This window comes from Rhinolophus hipposideros, assembly GCF_964194185.1.
Source record: "Rhinolophus hipposideros genome assembly, chromosome: 3".
Classification (NCBI taxonomy): Eukaryota; Metazoa; Chordata; class Mammalia; order Chiroptera; family Rhinolophidae; genus Rhinolophus; species Rhinolophus hipposideros.
The window spans coordinates 66,414,940-66,435,601 of NC_138049.1; the positions used below are offsets into that span (position 1 = coordinate 66,414,940).

Sequence of the window (20,662 nt, forward strand, 5' to 3'; positions counted from 1 at the left end):
TGTCAACGCTAGAGTTTGCAGGAAAGGATTTGCTACAGTAAATACGCATCTCTTCAACTATACTTGGGACACAAAGAAACCCTCGGTGTCACAGTGATTTACTGACTTTCCTTGTTAGACAGTTTACACAGTGTGCTTGCTATGTAACACCAAGATAACTTCAACATCTTTCCTATAAAAGGCTGCCACAATTTCAGAAGAACATCCTAACAATAGGTTCTAAAAGTTTGAAGAAAAATTTAAGGAAGTTTTCATTTTCAATTGGACTGAGGAGAGAGACAGCACAGAATACCATCAGAGACCCACATACTACACGTCTAAACATTTAAGTTATAAACTGGATGACTGAGCACACAAGGAAAAATGGAGTATAAATAAAACAAATGTGCTGGCTACTTCAGCCTAGACAGTGCCATTAGGTAAGTTTAGGTGTTCAGTTTTTGGCTTTATAAGCACAGATAATTCTACAAGAAAATGATGAGAAACTGAAATAAATATAAGATGGTGAAACAAAGCCTCCATAAAATCCCAGTAGTGTGGGATGCGCAGAGTGTCCAGATGGGTGAACACATCCACACCAAGAGGGTGATGCCCCCAAACTACTCGGGACCCTTCTAGACCTTGCCAGATATGTATCTTCATCTGGCTGTTTATCTACAGTCTTTATCATATCCTTTAATAAGCTGGTAAATATAAGTAAGTGTTTCCCTGAGTTCTATGAGCTGCTCTAGCAAATAAACCGAAGCCAAGGAGGACGTCTTTGAAATAGCCAATCCACAGCCAGTCAGTCAGAAGCACAGGTGATACCTGAGCTCTGTGACTGGCATTTGAAGTGTGTGTGTGTGGAGGGGAGGTGGGGGATGGCGGCAGGGAAGGCAATCTTGGGGGACTGAACCCTTAACCTATGATATCTGATGCTATCTCCAAGTAGATAATGTCAGAATTGAGTTAAAATGTAAGACACCTAAATAGTACTGCACAGAATTGCTTGTTATGAAGAAAAAATTTGACACATTTGGTGACCAGAAGTGTCAGAAGTGAAATGTTCTGTGTGAATAGTAAATGAGACACACAAGAGGAAAAGAGTAGAGAAGAACTGGATTTTTCCCAACATTGGAAGGAAAAATTTAGGTTTTTCTCCTTGACAGAATCTGTCACAGCTCATAAAGCATGGGCCAGCTGACGTAGCCTTGCTAGCTATCTGTTTCTGCCATGTCTGGGGCCTTTAAGCAATGAACTTGCACAGGGAGGATGTTCAGAACACTTGAGACTAAACTATTTTCTAGCATTGTACAAATGTTTAACATTTTGACTGCTGATAAAATAACTCAGACTCATGAAGTATGAGAATATCTTCCTATAAAAATACAAAGTTTGAGTTATTACATGCTTTTAAAAGTATTAATTGATTGCATTTTTAAAAAATTGATTCAGCCTTTTCACTAATTTTGATAAGGCTTCCACTTAATTTCTAATAGTATAGTTTTATTATCATCATCCAAACCACTCTTGAATATATGAATAAGAAAACATTCACAACATATCTTCAAACACTAGGGATGATAAATATCTATGGGCACCCATGTTTAGTCACATATTGGGATAAAACGTAATGAAGTAGAATGCTCAAAGACTGAGAATTTCCATATGATTTTTAAAATTAGTGTTATGAAATTGACAGTAAAGCATAAATTCCTTTCTGTTTTAACTATTATTGTTTAAAAATATACCTAAAGTGTATTAAGATGTTTTACTACCTCAACTAGACTCATGTAAACTGAACCTTTCTTTCAAAGTGAGGATTTTGTAGAGTTAAACATTAGCGTTAAACTAGGAGAAAACTCTTTATCCAAGACTAGGTTCAATGGGGACTTAGGCAACATACCAGTTAGCAAGACAGTGACTAAATGTGAACATTCCTATGCCTATCACCTTTCCTCTCATGTTCCATAACTAATAATTCAGCCATCGTTATATACTGAAGTACCTGAATCACCTGGATTTTAACTTTTTAAACTTCTATTTTATCTTGTAATATAATAAATAATTTCTTACTCAATTACAGTCTGCCTATCTATTCTGTGTTTCTTCAGATTTCATACTCAGGCCCTTACTGATAGAAATGAAAGTAAGACAAGATATCAAAGCATCTATAATTACTGTGCAAGCAACACCTTTATACTCACTGGGCAGAGAGAATTTAAGAGAACAAACCACAATGAAGTTTTAATTTGCTATCCATGATATTTATTCATTTCTAGTAATTCTAAATGTTCAATTCAAAAAAGCATGAATGCATAGGAAAGGGTTGGGGAGAGATGAGTGTGGTTCTTTCTAAATCTGTAAGAAGAGCTATTTCATGGTGACAGCAAGCAGCTTGCTTGCAGAATCATGGGCCTTACAAAAAGTCTCAATTAAATAACTGCTTACAGTGTGCTGACAAGCACATTTACAAGTTCAGACAGTACTTCACTGCGCGTGCTCGGTGTGTGTGTATGTGTGTGTGTGTGTGTGTACAGGGTCAGCAGTTAAGAAGCCCCAATGAAAGTATAGGTTAAACCATGTAAAACTCATTTTTCTAGGTTAAAAAATAGTTAAATATCAGCAATTTCATATAGTTCAACTTGAATTAAAAAGTTACAGATTCGATATCATATATTTAACCTAATATAGGTTAATAAAGGTTTATAAATGGCTGCTGACATGTCAAAATTATGATACCATTTTTTAAAATCTTGTTTATAATTTTTTATCTCAAGAGTCATTTACTGAGTTGTTTGTTGGTAAATCTTTAAAACTATCTTTGCTTGAAATCTATGTAACTTTACTAACAATTGTCACCCCAATAAACTTTAAAAAAAACAAAACTATCTTTGGTGATCAGAGTCCCCGCATTAAAGACAATCACAGTTAAAACCAAATTTTAGGTTAGGTACAGAAAGAGCAACCCAATTATCTACTAGATTCTGAGTCTTAATACACAAACAATTTCTTCAACCAACATACACACACACACATACACACAACCTTCACTCATAATCTTCATCTTTGGGGAGAAAAAAAATAATTTGAAGCATCTAACTTATAAATAATAGTTTCTATTAATAGAATTTAAAATATTACATTTGGATAAAGGTAAAAATGAAGTAGATTCTCTTCTCTGATTAAATGTTCTTTGCTATACTTGAATCTTTTGTGTAACTAAATTCTAGGTTTGACATGAGACGGTATGCATTAAAAGTCTTCAACTTAAATGCTTATTTTCAAACCAAAATTCCTTTAGCTAAGAAATTTCAATACGAGGAAGCAGGTATGCTAATCAATTTTAGTAATCCGTACTGAAAACCTAAGAATCATGTGATGGACTGTAAACATCTAAAGTTACTGACAGTAAGTTAATCATAATTCTTTGATGATATAAAGTGAATAAAATAATCTGTAGCTTTTGTCTTGATTTAGGGAGGGAAAAGGACAAAGGACAAATTATCTTTGCTAATTCAGTCAAATAAATGAAAATATTCCTTAAACTCTGAGTCATTTTCTAAAGTAGAAAATATAATTCACTGAAAAATACATGCATGGCTCCAATTTCAGACAACAAAGCTAAAGTTAACTATGGTGATTCATGACTCAAGGAGAAATTTATGGCTGGGATAAAGAGTTCATGGAAAGCCTCAGGAAATTACAGAGAAGAATAATTGAGCAATGTTCACTTTAATTATTTCCAAATGGAAGCCAGCCTTGGTTCGCAATATCATTTATTTCTTGGACTTGGCTTTTATCTGGTTTGCTAGGATTTTTTGATCATTACTTAGTCAGATAATTTTAGAGCAAGAGATTTCACTTTAATAATATCTCTTTCCACTTTTATCATCTTTTACCTATTCTTTTCTGATTTGTTAGGTCTATTCATGCATGTTCCCTACTAAATACCACAAAATTCAGACCTCCTGCTCTGGTAAAATTAATCTATTTGAATTGTCCCATACATGGTTTACATTTTTCTTTCTCTACAACCTGCAAACTACCTGGCACAATAAGTACCAGTAACAATTTGAGCTCTACCTGGAAAGTCCTTCAGAGTTTTTCGTAATTGCTTTTTTTTTTTTTGAAAGCTCCTTTCAAAATATTCCTTGAAATCTACCTTCTACACGGAGTCATTCAAAGTCAAATTCATCTGCATCTGTTCACTTGGGGTTACCTCAAAATATGTTCAGTTTTACTATACATTTTGCCCTTGTTTACCTGTTTCTTTATAAAAGTATCCTTCAATTTTATATTTGTGAATGTTCTTTCTTCGATCTGGGAAAAGAATCTCTGATGCGTTTTATTTGTTTCATACCACAGTGCCTAAAGCAGCCTTCCACACACAATATGTCCTCAAAACAAGGCTACCTGATACTTCTCTGCAAATTAAAATATCACCCACAAACATATTTTTATAATTTTAAATATTTAAAGATGGTAAACTGAATACACGTAGTTAGTTCCTTCTAACACCCCACATAGCCCAAATAAAAGCAAAGATGGTTTTTGCATGTGTTTGGTTGTTTTTTAAGGCATAAACCTATTAAGAACAGAAAGAACAGAAATTTTAAAAAGCAACAAAACTTTGGGAGCTGACAAAGCAAAGAGATGACTGATAACTGACTCAGCAGACTCAATAAAGCTGTATTCTAAGCTAGAAGTACAGAAAGCCAAGAATCAATCCATTTATAATACAAGATCCCTTTAAGGCTCAGAAATTGGCAGGACCAAATACCTCTGGAATCAGAGTGAAGACAGAGCTAAAACCACTCTCTGAATGGAAAGTTCATCTAAGAAGCCAAGACCCAGTACCCACCCCAACCCCCACCCCCAGTGCCAAATTTCCTGAAGTCCTCCCCTATTTAGCATAGCCACATGACTGACCCTTCCCTATTCTGGCAAAATATTCCAATTTTGTTTTTTAGAGACAATAAAACATAGGATATCTGAATTGGGTATATGTTATAGGCCAAACTGTGTCCAACTCAATTTTCATATGTTAAAAAAGTCATAACCCCCAGTACCTCAGAATGTGACTGTAGAGACAACACACACACACACACACACACACACACACACACACACACACACACACACACACAATAAGGAAATTAAGTTGACAGGCACGGTAGCCTTTTTCCCCACATGATTTCTGAAATGCTGGGTTCAAGGTAGGAGAATGTTCACTCTAGAGACTCTGACAAGCCACACCCACATGCAGTTTCCAATCAGCTTTCAAGGTTAGACCCTGAAATATGAGCAGATAGGATAGTCAAAGATCAGCAGACATTCAAATAAAGCATCTAATATGAAAGACAGACCAAAACAAACAATGAGGACACAGGAAGGTTACACAGGGAGAAGAAAACTCTAAACACTATTGGTAATTCTTAAAGAGATAAGGAAAGCTAATAAGAATAGGATACTAAAACAGACAGAAATCAAGAGGTCTTAGAAGTTAAAAATACGAAAGTAGAATTAGTAACTCAACAGAAGAGCTGGAAGACACAGCTGAAGAAATCTCCCAAAAAGTAGAACAAAAGGACAAAACTGAAAATAAGAGAGAAAAGATAAAAAGAGGACTGGTTAAGAAAGTTTAAAATAAGACTACTTCTAGAAAGCAAACACAGACCATCGAGGAAAGAAAGGTCAGTATTTCCAGAATTGACGGTCATAAGTTTCCATAATGAAAAGATTAGCATAAAGGATGAATACTCAGCACGTAGGAAGAAAACAGACCCACATTAAAGCACATAAAATTGAGAAACTTCAAAACACTTGGAATAAGAAGCAAATCCTACCCATTTCCAAAATATAGTGTTCAACTCTGAAAATTCATCAAGTAGAATACTTATAATATGCACCCTTTTCTATAAATATGTTATACTTAGATAAAAATGCTTAAAACTAAAGAAAGAAAGGAAATGAGTGAAAGAACAAAATGAAGAAATGAATTACATCCTTTAGTTGTAAACTGAGAAACTGATTTAGGTAAGCAGAAAAACAATAAACATGTCTTTTTTAATAGAAAAAAATTAGATGTGTATACACAGCATAAACTTAAATTGTGTTTGCACCTTTCGAAAAAAGAAACCTGAAGGAGTGAATGATTAGACAACAATCTAAGCACAAGTGGGCTTCTCCATTCAGGTATCATTATCTAATAACTTTCTCATGCCTAAACATTAAGATAGTAAAATCTGAAATTAACCTCTGTTAAAAAAAAAAAAAAGAAAGAAAGAAAGTAGGATAACAAGAGACACGATGTCCCATTTTAAACTTCTTATCAGGAGAAAGGACCCTTTGCTCATCCCAAAGTGGCCTTCCACACTCTGGAACAACACTAACACAACAACGTCATAAACACAGGACCCAAAATAACAGACAAGCGTACCTGTGTCTTTCCTTGGAGTAAATGAATTATGATTCTCCAGGGCACGACCAAGACATTTCCAAGAAGTATGCTCCTTTTTCTTTAGGACAATCTCTATTTTTCCCACATTTGCCACAACCCGCACTGAAAAGAGATCAATTCCATTTGTGTTCATTGATACTAAATGTAAGATTTTACTATGAAACCAGTCTTTCTCAATCCAAACATCCTAACCTGATAAGCATGATACTGATCATTAGTAAAATAAGTAATATTTTGTGCACATATTAATCAAAATTGTTTATGATATTAAATCCAGCTCAATTTATTTTAGATTCAGATGAAGTTCTTTCAAACTAATTTATCAAGGACCAAACTAATACGTATTTCTAGTTTTCATACAAGTTCAAATATAGCCATGGTAACTAATTAACACATAGCTAAAAAAAGGTGGGAAGGGAGCTGACATACACATATTAATCATTGAATGGACCCATTTAAAAAAATTTAATTTACACCCTTCTAACATTGCTCAACTGAGCTCTGAGTTCTTCTGAATGAATTCAGTGAGCCAATACTGAGCCTAATAAACACAGAACCAGCCTTAGGAGAATGACTCCCTATAAAGTGCTTGTGAATCATTGATAATTAAAAACCTTTTACATTATCTTTATTTTTGAATGATTAAAAAATCTTAGAATATATGGGTAAATTAATAAAAATCAGAGACTTCTATACATTGGTTAAATTTTATGAATTGAATGTGTGTTTAAAGATCTCAAGTGTATTTCATTTTGTCTTTAGAAACAATCTGTTCTTCCTCACTGTAAACACAAAATTCCACAGCAATTTAACACCTTCTTAAGATAGACTCGTTAAATCAATTCAATTCAATGAGCACTTGAAGGTTCCCAATATAAAAACATGGTCCTTGACTTTAAAGAGCTTAATTTATACAATTTATAAAGCTTACTACCGTACACAGAAAAGGCGAGATAGAATCATTGTAAGGTATTCTACCAGTACTTTAAAACAAGGGAAAAAATATTTATATATATATTATTTTAAGCAACTTATCAGCTTTAAAAAAGAATGAAATTCTGACATGCAACAACATGGGTGAACCTGGAGGATGTTATGTTAAGTGAAATAATCCAGACAGAGAAGACATATATTACATGGTATCTCTTAAATGAGGAATCTTAAAAACAAAACAAAACAAAACAAAAAACCGGTGAACTCGTAGACAGAGAGAGTAGAATAGTGGTTGCCATGGGCTGGGGGGTGGGGGAAATCAGAAAAGGATTATAAAAGAATACAAGCTTTCCGTTATAAGATGAATAAGGTCTGAGAATCTAAAGTATAGCTTGGTGATGATAGTTGATAATAGTGTGCTGTATAATTGAAATTGGCAAAGAAGAGTAAAACTTAGGCGTTCTCACCAAAAAGGAAAAAAAAGATAAATATGTAAGATGATAGATGTGTTAACACAATTGTGGGAATCCTGTATTAAATTGTCATGTTGTACACATTAAATATGACTTTTATTTGTTAATTATACCTCAATAAGGCAAAAAAACACAAAAGAAATCACCATTACTATAATCAGTCTTCTATTGTTAAACAGCTGTGTAAAATCCACATTGTGTATTTATATGCAGCAATATTCATAATTTAATATACTCTGTCAACATTAAACATTCAAATATATACACCTAAGAAAAAGTCTGATCTAGTACATTTCTACAAGCTGAATGTCAGGAATAGGGCAGAGATGAGGAAGAATAAAATGGAGACAAAAATTTTTTTCTAAGGAAAAGAAAACGAAAGGGTAGAGAGATGGAAGGAACAAGGGGAAAGAAAAAAGGGGGAAAAAACCTGAAATCAGAGGGAGAAGAGTATATTTAAAAATTAATGTATTTGTTTATCTAGAAAATACCACGTCTTTTGTTTTGCAACATGAATACATACATTGTGTGTATGTGTTTTGTGTGTGTGTGTGTGTGTGTGTGTATGTGTATGTGTGTGTATACACATAATTACTTTTCAGTAGCTTACCAGAAAAATCTTCTTGAATCTCACGGAACAGCTCTGGGAAAGAAAAATATATATTTAGTTAAAATCCAACTTCAATTCACAGTTTATGAACATCATATAATATCATTTAAATGGTTATTTTATGCACTATTTCAAATCTCTCAAAATAAGTAAAACATATTGAGCGTGACTATCCTATACACCAAGGCTAGAGCAGGGCAGGGCGGGGCAGCGCCAGAAGCGCACACGCCTGGTGTGTGCACGTGCACAGAGGGATGCTGGCCAGACCCAGCTGGGTCTAGCTCAGTTTTTCCTTTCTTATTATTTTCTAAAGTGGAATGTTCATTCAGTGATTGAAAAAAGGAAAGACTGAGCATCTATGTGTGCCATGCACTGTCTAGGTGTACAGCAGTTAAAGAGAAAAATCCCTGCCCTTATGGAACTTACATTCCAGGAGGAGATGCAAGAAACATTTTTACAAACGTCTGCTCCAAATTTCACTGTGTTAATATGGTTATCTGAAACTTACAATGTTTCATTATTTTAGTCTTTCTGATCCAATATTAGCAACCAAGAGTTTCATATTTTTGAATGTGGAATTTTGTTTTTTTATATGTGTTCTAGATATAGTTAGCTACAGTGTGAACAAAATTAGCCATAAAATATTTGAAACAATAACAGATGCTGCCACAGAGGTTTCACTTAAAGAAAAATTATGACAGTGCTAATGAATAATGTATACTTTCCTAGATATCTGAGTGTTTGGTTAAAACTCTCTCACAAAAGGCAACATAAGTTAGATTTTGTGCTAACAAAAAGCAGAATAGAATATATTTCTAGGGGAAAGGTTTAAGATTTGAAGTTGATCAATCTGATAGAGGTGGGGAATAAGAAAGAAAAAGACATTTATCAACTCCCACAAATTCAGAACTTCGTTAATGTAGCAAAGCAGAGAGCAGAATCCTGAGTCAGCTAAGATCTAGAGATCTCTTTTTGACTGTGTTTTGCAAAAGTAAATTAAATGCATTACATAAAAATGTGTCCTTAAAACACAGTTACAAAGATTTTCTTATTATTTTTGTTTTTTCATATCTGCCTTCAAACTAGAACATCACCGTCATAAAAGGAGAAAAGGGTGAAATCTTAGAGTCAAGGTCATTATGGGTGAGAAATGGGATTTTGAATCTGGTGTCCTTGATTCCAGATTGTAGTCCTGATTTTCTTTCTTCTGACAGATCTGTAATCTCTCAAAACAGACAGAAGTGAACTGTATGGTTAGTCTTTGGCCATGAAGGAAAACAAATAGTAGCAGATTGTAACACAGATGGGCTTCCAGAGATTTGTTTGTCGGTGCCAACTAAGAGTCTTACAAAGCTGAGCCAACACATATTTCATATTATTATTGATTTCGATTACATCTAATTGTTTGAACTTGGGAAAGGTGAAGTTATATTGCCACTTGCTAGTAATTTCATTAGTATAAACAAATAACAGGAAAAAAACTCATTGTTAGGTCTCAATGTTAGGTCTCAGAGACCTTGACTTACAGACAGAGCCATGCCTGCAAGAAAACAACAAAATGTCTGTTGGCCTGCACCTGCAGACAGAGCCAAACTTGCAATAACACAAAAACACCACAAAACAGCTACTGGCTTCCGGGCAGTGAGCATTTTCTGTTCAAACAATGCTACCCTGTCAGCACTGCCCCTATATAATCCTCCTCACGCCTTCCCTTGAGGCTGTAGTCATCTTTGCTCAGCCCGACAGACCTTCTCTCTCTCACAATAGACTTTCTTAACTTGCCTGACTGTGTGCATTCCTTTATTGGCCAACCTATCATTTCTCAAAAAACGACAACCCAAAATGATAGCATATTAAACATTAAACCAAAATAATAACAGAGAAACTATTCAGTACCTAGACTACAGACCAAGTTATTGCCATACTTAAAAGAAACTGGAGTTGGTTCCATTAATAAAGAATAAGGTACTTACCCATATGTATAAGATATGAATAATCCTTGATTATTGTTTCGGCTCTAAAGGAATCATCCTGATAATCAACTATTACTGAGTCTAAATTCATATCCTTAAACAGAAAGCAAAAAGAAAAAGATTAAAAAACAATTTTTTCCAAACTTCTACAACTACATTTTTAAGATAATCAGTGGAAGCTCACATGGCACTTCTTTAGAGAATCCACCAGACAAATAAACACTACTCCTGTTTTCACTCCCTCCTGCAATCCAGTTCTTCTCCTTCAGAGGACATATTGCATTCTGAATGACATACTTGTCTGTACTTACTATCCACCTTACCGACTCATCTCTAAGTCTATGCAGAAGGGACTGTATATAGAATATTGTTTGGCACCTAGTAGGTACTCAGTAAATGTCTGTTGAATAAATAACTTGGAAAAATAATTAGAATCAGACCAGAAGCCAAGATATTTGTGTTCATTTTAACCTTTCCACTATTGTGTGACACTGGGCAAATTATACAACCTCTCAACCTCAGCTTATCAAAAAAATTAACTAACAAATTTTTAGATGTCTTTAATTTCCACATAACCTTGGTGCAAGTTACTTTGGTACCTATCATTTATACCATACACTGAACACATTATTCCACACAGAAACCTTCCCCCTTCCCTTAGTCACCCCCCCACTCTCTGTCCCACTGACATTACTGATGGGAATAGACCCCAACCTCCCGAGGCCCTGCCCTCTTGGTCTTGGACTATGCAACGAGGAGACAGTAACAAGAGGGAGTGGAAGGCGGGACAAGCAGTGCCTCTGGCCCTCTTCACTGCATCAGGCAGAGCCTGGTGGCTCCTGCGGAATGGTCGCCACTCCGTAAGGGTCAGAGGAACTCACTGGCTCACATGTGGGTCTACTACTACAGAAGCAGCAGGAATTCTCAGAAACTCCTAGCTGCCAGAACTTGCCTTTAAATCCACATGGTTCCTCAAGTATGGGAACCTTGCCAGCTGCTGGAGGGTGTGTTTGGAGGTGTTGTAAGTAACCTGCTTATTTATCTGATTTCCCAACTAGACGATAAGCCCAACGAAAGCCCAATATCTACACATATGGCCCATCATTAGATCCCTGCAAATAAAGTAGGTGTTCAAGAAATACTGAATGAATTATCTCCTGATTTTTATTAGTTTCAAAAGGACCTGTGAACTCCAATAGTGGTTTAAGTATCTTGAGCCACAGCAGTGCAGTTTCTCCTGTCTCTTGAACACCAATTTATGTTTAGGAAACTAGTTCTTATGGTGAAGTTATGTAAGTGGCATTCTCACTTTCGTTATCCATGCTTTCAAAAACAATCACAGAGAAAGCATATAAACTGCTTCCTAGTCTAGTTTTCCTAAGAGGCTACAGTGTGGTTGGTAAGGGCATACACACTGGTGCTAGCCTGCCTGGCTTCAAAATGCTACATCTGCCCCTTCCTGTGTGACTTCGAGGGAATTACTTAATCTCTCTTTGTTTCCTTATCTGTAAAGCAGGGAAGACACAAGTATTTACCTTACAGAGTTATTGTGACGAGTAAATAAGCTAATACAAGAAGTACCTAGCACAGAGCTAACATTTATTTATTATTTTTCCTGGTTTTAAAGACATGCTTACCTTCTGTTTAGTATATATGATAATGGTGATTAAAGAGTCTGTTTGGAACCAGTCATAGCTGTAAAATATTAAGAAAACAATGAATATATCAATAATCATGTGCACTGACATATATTAAATCATTAAACATTTAAAATCTACAGTAGAAATAGATTTCTCTAGGTAAACTTTTTTCTAAATGATCAGTGGTCTTGCCATTATGTAACTGGCAATTATTGCCAAATTTAAAATACCTATACTTCAATGTGTTCCAACTTGGATAAAAAAGACATCATTGACAAGATATTTTTTTTTTATAAAACTTGCATATCTCCTTATTGAAATCTTTTATCATAGCAATAACAGAATACAACACATTTTCTTAAGCAGCCTGATAAAATCTACATGCATATTACAATTTTCACTCTTCCTTGTCACAAATATATTAGTACTCAAGAAATTAATTCATCAAAATTGTTTAACGGCTCAAAGTAAAACTTAAGGTAAAACTAAGTTTTCTGTTTTGTAATAGCTGTTATCAAATTGATACTGCTTTTGCGCTTATTACCTATATATTGGCAACCAAAGGTAAATCCTAGAGGTTTCCTTAAGCATTTAACTCAAATGTGTATATGAAGTAATTCAACAGATTTAACAAACAGCAGGGATGCTGCTGTCATCATACTGACTGATGGCGGGAGAGAGACAGAAAGAGAAAAAAGCTACAAAGAACACTGAGGACATTTGGAATGTCATTAACAACTATATATATATATATGGATTGTTTAATTTACTAACACAGTGTGCAATGAATACATTTTGAAAGATTTCCACTGAAAATGACACAAACTAAATTAAAAAAAAAAAAACAGAATAAATTACGGTATGGTCAAACGATGGAATGCAGCCAAAAATATTTTTGCAGAATTTTTAATGACAGAGGAAATTGTTCACAGAATATATTGTAATACCAATATTATCAAAAGAGAATAATATGGAAATAGGCATGTGAATAAAACTGGGCGAAATAAACCAAATATTAAGAGTACATATCTAGAGTTGATGGGATTACAACTGATTTTTACCACTTGCTTCTGTATTTCTCTGCATTGTCCAAGTTTTCTACCATGAATGTATATTGTATAATCAGAAAAAATATTTTTGATAGTTTTTTTAAAGGTTTTGGTGTTTAAAATGATCTAACTTCAGTTACATTAAAAATTCACGTTTACAGAGCAGTTAATTCTCCAATATATAATAAATGAAGTGCCACAGTTCTTGTGTCAAAGAAGCATGATTAATATACTAAGCAATAAATCAAACCCAGAGCTGTTTTATTATTATTATTTTTTTTTAGTGTGTGAATTTTGGTGTAGAACTGATTTGGCTTTAAACAAATAAAACAAGAATGCATACCTTGGAGAAATAGGACCTTCTCTGGCACCGGTATCTGTCACGTGGCTCTTGGGAAGCATGCCTTCACAAAGAAAAACAAAACAGCCACAGTTCATCGATGTAGCATTTTTCTTTCTTTTTTCTTTTCAGTAAACTTCTTACCGAAACATTATAAAAGGACACAGATCACAGACGTACTATTCAATGAATCTTCCTAAAGTACAACATACCCTCGTAGCCAGCACCCTCCTTGGTCTCCCTTCCAATTACCACCCCTCCTGCACAGGTAACCACTATTTTGACTTTGAACATTGTGATTAGTTTATGGCCTGTATTGGACCTTTATAAATATGGAGTCATAAGATATGTTCTCTATTGTTCTGAATTTTCTTGGCCAGCATTATAGACAGTACAGTCCTTATGTCATGATTGACAGTAAGCAGTAAATCAAACCTGTAGCTTTCTGAGATTTTATCCATGCTGCTGAACACATCAATAGTTTGTTCCTTTTTATTTCTGAGTAGTATTACATTGTATGAATATACTATAATTTATTCATTATCCTTTAATGGACACTTGGGCAGTTTTCAGCTATTATGTATAGTGCTTTTGTAAATATTCTTGTACATATACATGTTCATTCTTAAAGAACATGTATCTGAATTTCTGGTAAGTACAGAGCATGTGTATATGTTTCACTCTAGCAGATACTGTTAAACAGTTTTCCAAAGTGGCGGTACCAATTTACACTTTTCACCAGAAGTGTGTGAAAGTTCCAGTTGCTCCACAACCTCACTGACACATGGTATTGTCTTTTTTAGTTATTCTTGTGGGCAGACATCAACAAAACGTTCTAAAGGCTGACTATAGCTATGGTTTTCAATTTGTATTAGAAAACTCTAAGAAATGGAAGAACTTGGGAGATTTGATAAACATTAAATATTTTCCTCCCACAAAAGAAATGCACCGTTTGTAGCTATAAAATTTTGTTTGGGAGAAAGAATACCACTGCTAAAAGACTGGAAAATCACTGCATCAATTATATTACTATTTTTCAAACTGTGTAGGAAAAAGAAATTTAACTTTTAGTCTCTCATGAGTCTTGAAATTCTCAATACTATAATAAGTCGCAGTAATTAATTACATAAAGTTAGAGTTGGGAGGCACCTTTAAGATAAGCTAGTTTAGAAGTTTTCAAGTTTCTTTTTAGCCACAGAATTTTATGTTTAAACACAAGCTTAAGTGCAACTATAAGATATCAAACAGCCATATTTGGGGTGGGGGGTGGGGATTGTGAGCCCTGAGCTCAGGCCTTACTTGGTGTCCATCTCTTACCATGTAACTTCAGAATACAATTAATTTTCAGATAAACAACAGAAATCTCTGAGACGTGATATAACAAGGCCAAAGTTATGAAGTAATCAGTAGTGAGCCTAAACAAGAACGATCTATCATAAAACTACAGGTATTATATAACAAAAGACTATAATTAAAATGTATTTTTTGTAAAATGACAAAAAAAACAAGAAAAATAATGTTATTAAATTACCTAAGAAGAATTGAAAGATATTTTATTAAAATTAATGTCATTTGTATTTTGGAGGCCTCTTATATTAATGAAAAAAAAACCCAACACATCACAATCTAAAATATTCTATAAGAAACAGCTATCAACAGAATTCATAAGTTGTTAGTCAGTTTTGATCTTTTATAACCTGATTAGGACCAGGAAATCTGGATTTGAGCTCAGTGTCAGCACTGTGATTTTATGAAAGCCACTGTTTCCTCTTTCTCAAATTCAAACTAGTAAAGAAATCTATCCTGCAATCTCATATCTCATGAGAGAGCAAAGCGACAATTTCCAAACATTCTAAAAAAGCTATACAGTACTATACAAATATAACTTATTAGAAGAGAATAATGCCATAACCAAACAAAACATAACAATACCTTTCATATAATATCCTTCAGGATAAGTTGAATAAATCTGGGATGAATGTAGGGTGGGGAAGAATAATTAGGTAAAGTAAGATGGACTGAATGTACATTCTCTCTCCCAAAAATGCTGACTGATAGACTGATACCAATTTGAAGGGATCAGGACTCTAGTGGAATACTATAGTAGTCTATTCCATTCAGCATTTTAAACATGTGTGTGAATAATGACATAGAAGGCAGGCAGATCACATCTGCAAATACACAGACTTACCAAATAGACTTAATTAAACAAGCCAAATATGAGAAGAAGCTAATAAATATAAATGTATTTATTACAATCTTAGAAGATCTAAGGTCTTAAGAGGTAACTGTAACCAGACCACTTGTGGAATGCTATATTCCATTCTTAATGCCACTTTTGACTGAGACATTAAATATAGTTCACCCAAAGCAGGGCAACAGGAAAGTAAAGGTCCTAGAACCTACATGTGGTGGAAAAGATGATTCCCAGTCCCTCAGTAATTAGTCTTTAACTGAAAGTGTTTTGTCTAGTATCACAGAAGAGCCAGTCATCACATGAAATCGAAGATCAGTCCCTCATTTATGATTTATACAGTGTTATATTATCAGACCAGCAACTTCAGGTGTTACATCACACACTGCACAAATTAGTCTACACACAGACCATTTTCTCTAGCTAAAAGAAGGTAACTCATCTGACAATCTAGCTTGTTAACTGAATTTCTATAACATTCTTTACAGAGGAAAAAAACCCTATTTCTAAACACACATTAGTACAGTTCAGTCAGAGTAGTCCCATGCATTTCCTAAGAGTCACTACTGAGTACCACACCTTTTTGAGGGGTAGCGGAGTGTTGGTCATAATTCTAGGTCACACTGAATGGCTGTAGAAGCCAGAGCTGCTGAGCCCAGAGAAGAGTACATTAATAGGCTACCCAGTATCTGTATGGAAACACTGGAGGTGAGCTCATATGCTGGAGGGAGGTGACTTTTTCGGTCTTGCTTCCTAATGACTGCAGGTCTTCAAGCCAAGGACAGATGAATACATGTTGAGGGATGTCGCAGAAGGGACTACTATTAAGAGTAATGGCTGGAATATGGCGTCTATAAAGTTCTGTCCAATCCTTTAAGTTTGGGCAAGTAAAGACATTGTCTAAATATCCCATAGAATTCTGTGAAGTAATATTTTATATAATCATGTGAGTGTGATTCATTTTTTTTACTATACACTTATACAACTTACCGTTTAAGACTTTCTTTTCCTCATGATAGTCTGTACAGTGATTTAGAAAAAAAGTCAGGTAAGAACATTATAATGTCAAAGAGAATATCAGTATATATTATTGATTTAAAGGTATCAGCCCTTCTTTCTTGATGGGCTTTCTTCCAAGCCCAGAGGAGAGAAATAAGGCTAGTAAGTAGATGGCCCATGTAGATAGTAAGTTTCTTGCTGAAGATTGCCAGACCATCTCTCTGGAGTTTGTCTCCCATTTCACTGCACTTTTTTCTCCTTTGGTTATTTTTTTCCTAATATCTTGGTTAATTTCTTTAAAAAATATATAAAAACCCAAGTTTTGTCCAGGTTATCATAGTCTAAATTAGTCAAAATTAACTAGAATTTATTACATTACATTTTATCAATGAAACATATATATTAACAACCCAAAGAAAGACACCTTATCTTTCGCTTTTATCTAAGTCAGTACTTAAAATTCATTGTTGTTATTCCAAAAACTAAACGGCCAAAATGCTGAAAATATGTTAAGACTTTCACATGTATTTACAATGCAATTATTAGTGTTACAATCCAGAAAAAATTTAACAGGCCTTTTCTTTCAGGATGGCAGCCAACTCACAAATCTCTACCATATCTTGATCACAAGTTCCATACTATGTATGGTCCAAATAAAACCCTCAGCAAGTTGTCAGATTTAAAAAAAAAAAAAATTGAATCACAAGCTAACACAAAACATCCAAGTAGTAAACTGAAACACATTACTTATTAATGTGACATCACCTTGTTTTATAGAAAAAGAAACAAATCAAAGCTTTCATATTTTTTGCTTGATTTTTCAATCAACCAGAGAGCCCAGAATTACCTCCATTTCACTCACTTGTCATAAAATGATTATGATTAAGGAGGCCAGATGACCATCCTTTGTATCTTCCCCATTTTACCTAAATAATTTCATAGCTGAAAGAGATCTTAACAACATATAGCAAATTATCATATAATCCCCTCATTTACTTCAAAAAATCAGAGGTCAAGGACTTGAATGAAATCCACAGCTCTTGAGCAGGAAGCCAGGATTAGACTTCATCTCCTCCCTCTGAAACTTAGCACCATATTTCTCAGGATGCTATTGTTAGAGTTAATATTTCTTGAAAACACAAAAGACCTAAAAACCATTTAAGTTACACCTCAAAACGAGCTATGTTTATCAAATGCCAGATAAAAATCTAGTCATTACAATTTGCAAGGGATTACTGATGTTCCTGATTCATCACTTACGCTCATTCATTCAGTTTCATCTCTTTGCTACAGCAGTTATGATTATTTGTTTTAACTTAGAACAAACAGCAAAGTCACAGTAACAAAAGTAAATTAAATCTATTTTCAGTGTACCTCATAGCTGGCAGTTTGATGAATCTCATCCATCATGTAAAACAATTTTTTATTTAAAAGGCTCACAGATTTTGAAAAACTGCCCCCAGGTAATTAGTTTCTAGGGAAACATACATGGACGTATTTATTTCCTGCCTGATGTGAACTGATCTGAACCTGTCAGAACTTTCTAGATCCTGCTAAATTAATATTTCCCTGAGTCTTTTTTTTAATACAAGAAGTACCAGTAGGACAAGAACTACTAAAACTATTTAAATTGCCTTTAAAAACTCTGTTAGTCTATTTTTGTAACTCTTTTCAAAACCTGAGTCATAGAAATAGATTATGCTTTGCTATTAAAGATATTTACATCTAAATCCTTTTAGTCACATGAGATACCTTCCTCTCTCACAAGAAATCTAATATTCTATCTTGATAACTAATTCCATCATTTGGTTGGCTCCACAACCAAGAAAATTTATCTTTTCTCATAATGTTTGAACTGCATTACTCTGATTAGAATCTCTGCTTTCTGGAAAGGTCAGTGTCATTTAGATGGCTAGTGCTGTGACTTATGAGCATTCTACTCTTCTTTGGAAAGAGGGCTGGGTGAGGATTTTTAATTGTAACTCCAATCTAGTTTACCACAGGAAGTGGAGCCACAGGAAGATTCCTGAGGATAAAGAAAATAAGAAAATCTTGGTTTACTAGTATGCTCATTTTTTAAAATAAATATCTGTTGAGCATTATCTTAATGGGAATCCTGACATAATAAAAAAACATTTGGATAAAGTGTTAGGAAAATACGAATATACATTCAGTTTGCTTATACATGCATAAAGATAATTTGGAAGGATTCACAATAAAAGCAGTAAGATGGTTACCTTCATGCTATACAAGGGAGGGGAAAAGGGTGGTGGGAGACAGTTATGACAGGGGCACTTCTCATTCTTGAATCATGTGAATGCATTACTTGTTCTAAACTATGTTTACTTCTTACTTTCCTCTATTCATCTTTTTAATCATTGTCTAAATCATCTTTAGATGTTACACATCTCTCAAACTTCAAGGCCCAGTATTACTCCTTATCCTAGAAGCAGTTTACCAGCAGAATTAAAATAAAGATTTAATAGTTCAAATACATACTCTGAAAAAATCCAGGATTAAAAAGTTTTAAAAGTACCAGAGTACATACATACTTTCTCCTGGTCAGTTCCCCCCCACCCCATTATTCATTTAATCATAGCATAAACTGTATTTTCAGAAGTTTACATTTTCTCTCTATGTAGGTGATACTTGTCATTTTTGATTCACTTCTCCAACTTATCAGTTATTTTCCATTCTTGTCCTACCCCCTGAGGGATTAATCACTTCTTATTTCGAATCACCTGCATACAAATACACACATGTTCAAAAATCATCTTCTCTGAAAACAAAACACACACTAACCTAAACCAAACATTGGTCAGTCATACCCAAACAGCAGGACACATTTCCTGTTCATGTTTGTTTCTGACCCCTGACCAGGGACTTCTCATCCTCCATTTTTAATGACCTTTCCCTTCTATCTATCTGGCAGGCATCACTCAAACAGATCGTACAGCAGCAAAAGCAAATTTAGGCTACCCGACGGAGATAGCAAATTTGCTCATCTAGTCAAGTCCACTTCATCCTGACATCCTGCCCCTTCCTCCGCACTAGTAACTGTCTTGCTTCTGGTAAGGATATCAGTTAGCCTCTGAGCCTGTGTTTTACCCACCCACTTGAGTTCTGAATTGTCCCCAGTTTACCAACGAGGAAACTGCCTCTCCAGAAGCTGAACGTCCAGCTGGCAGCTGGATAGTTCTCTCGTCTACATACCTGCTTCCCACCCATGTGCCACCAATGCCATTATTTTTAAGAACACAAAACTAATTTATACATAAGGGTTTCTCCACTTCAGCATTATTAACATTCTGGACTGGAGAATTCTTTGTTGTGGGAACCTACCCAGTGCATTGAGGGATACTTAGCAGCATACCTCATCTCTCCTCTACCCACTAGAAGGCCAGCAGAATTTAGCTTAGTTCTGGCAACGAAAATGTCTCCAGACATTGCCAAATGTCCCCTGGGAAAAATAATCAACCATGGTTAAAAACCATGGCTTATGCCAAAGGAAAATAAATTATGCAAAAGTAATGTGGTATTCTGGATGGGATCCTGAAAAGGTATTATGTAAAATTAAGAATATTTAAACAATGTATGGACTTCCAGTTAGCCAATAATATTGTATCAATATTATCCCATTATTTATAATAAATGTACCATGGGAAAATGGCATATAGGACTCATGGTAGCCACAAAGCGAAAACCCTGAAGTGAGCTATTAAAATAATAGGGGAAAATGAGTGTGGGATTTGTCTTAATTCTTTGGCACATCTAAAACTGTTAGTAACTTTGATGAGGTGATTCTTTCTCTTACAAAAGAAAGCACACAGGATTAAAGTGGTAGCTTCTCCACTTAAGTAATGATAGCCTTCAGTGAGGTGTGTGAGTCTACAAGCCTCAGTATCCTCACTTTTAAACTGAGGGTGCCAGGACAGCTGTAAATCCCTCTTCCACCGCTAACTATTCTATTGATCTATGGTTCTACGTGATTTATAGTCATTAACTGCTT

At 34.7% G+C, this 20,662-nt stretch overlaps 1 protein-coding gene across 11 annotated transcripts in view; it reads right to left on the minus strand.

Annotated features, from left to right (window-relative positions):
- Positions 1-20,662, minus strand: part of LOC308493669 (cytochrome b5 reductase 4) — a 78,008-nt gene that overhangs the window by 19,320 nt on the left and 38,026 nt on the right. For 7 of the 11 annotated variants that reach the window (XR_013992749.1, XR_013992751.1, XR_013992752.1 and 4 more), the window contains 6 exons: positions 16,645-16,674; positions 13,464-13,524; positions 12,069-12,126; positions 10,432-10,525; positions 8,459-8,491; positions 6,422-6,544 (listed from right to left, as the gene is read on the minus strand). Coding sequence is in view for 6 of the 11 variants with exons in the window: in XM_081040166.1 (XP_080896292.1) it covers positions 6,422-6,544; positions 8,459-8,491; positions 10,432-10,525; positions 12,069-12,126; positions 13,464-13,524; positions 16,645-16,674 (399 nt within the window). In the remaining 5 variants the exon portion in view is untranslated. The remainder of the gene's footprint in view (positions 1-6,421; positions 6,545-8,458; positions 8,492-10,431; positions 10,526-12,068; positions 12,127-13,463; positions 13,525-16,644; positions 16,675-20,662) is intronic. The other 4 variants (XR_013992748.1, XR_013992750.1, XM_081040164.1 and 1 more) reach the window with 1 other exon arrangement.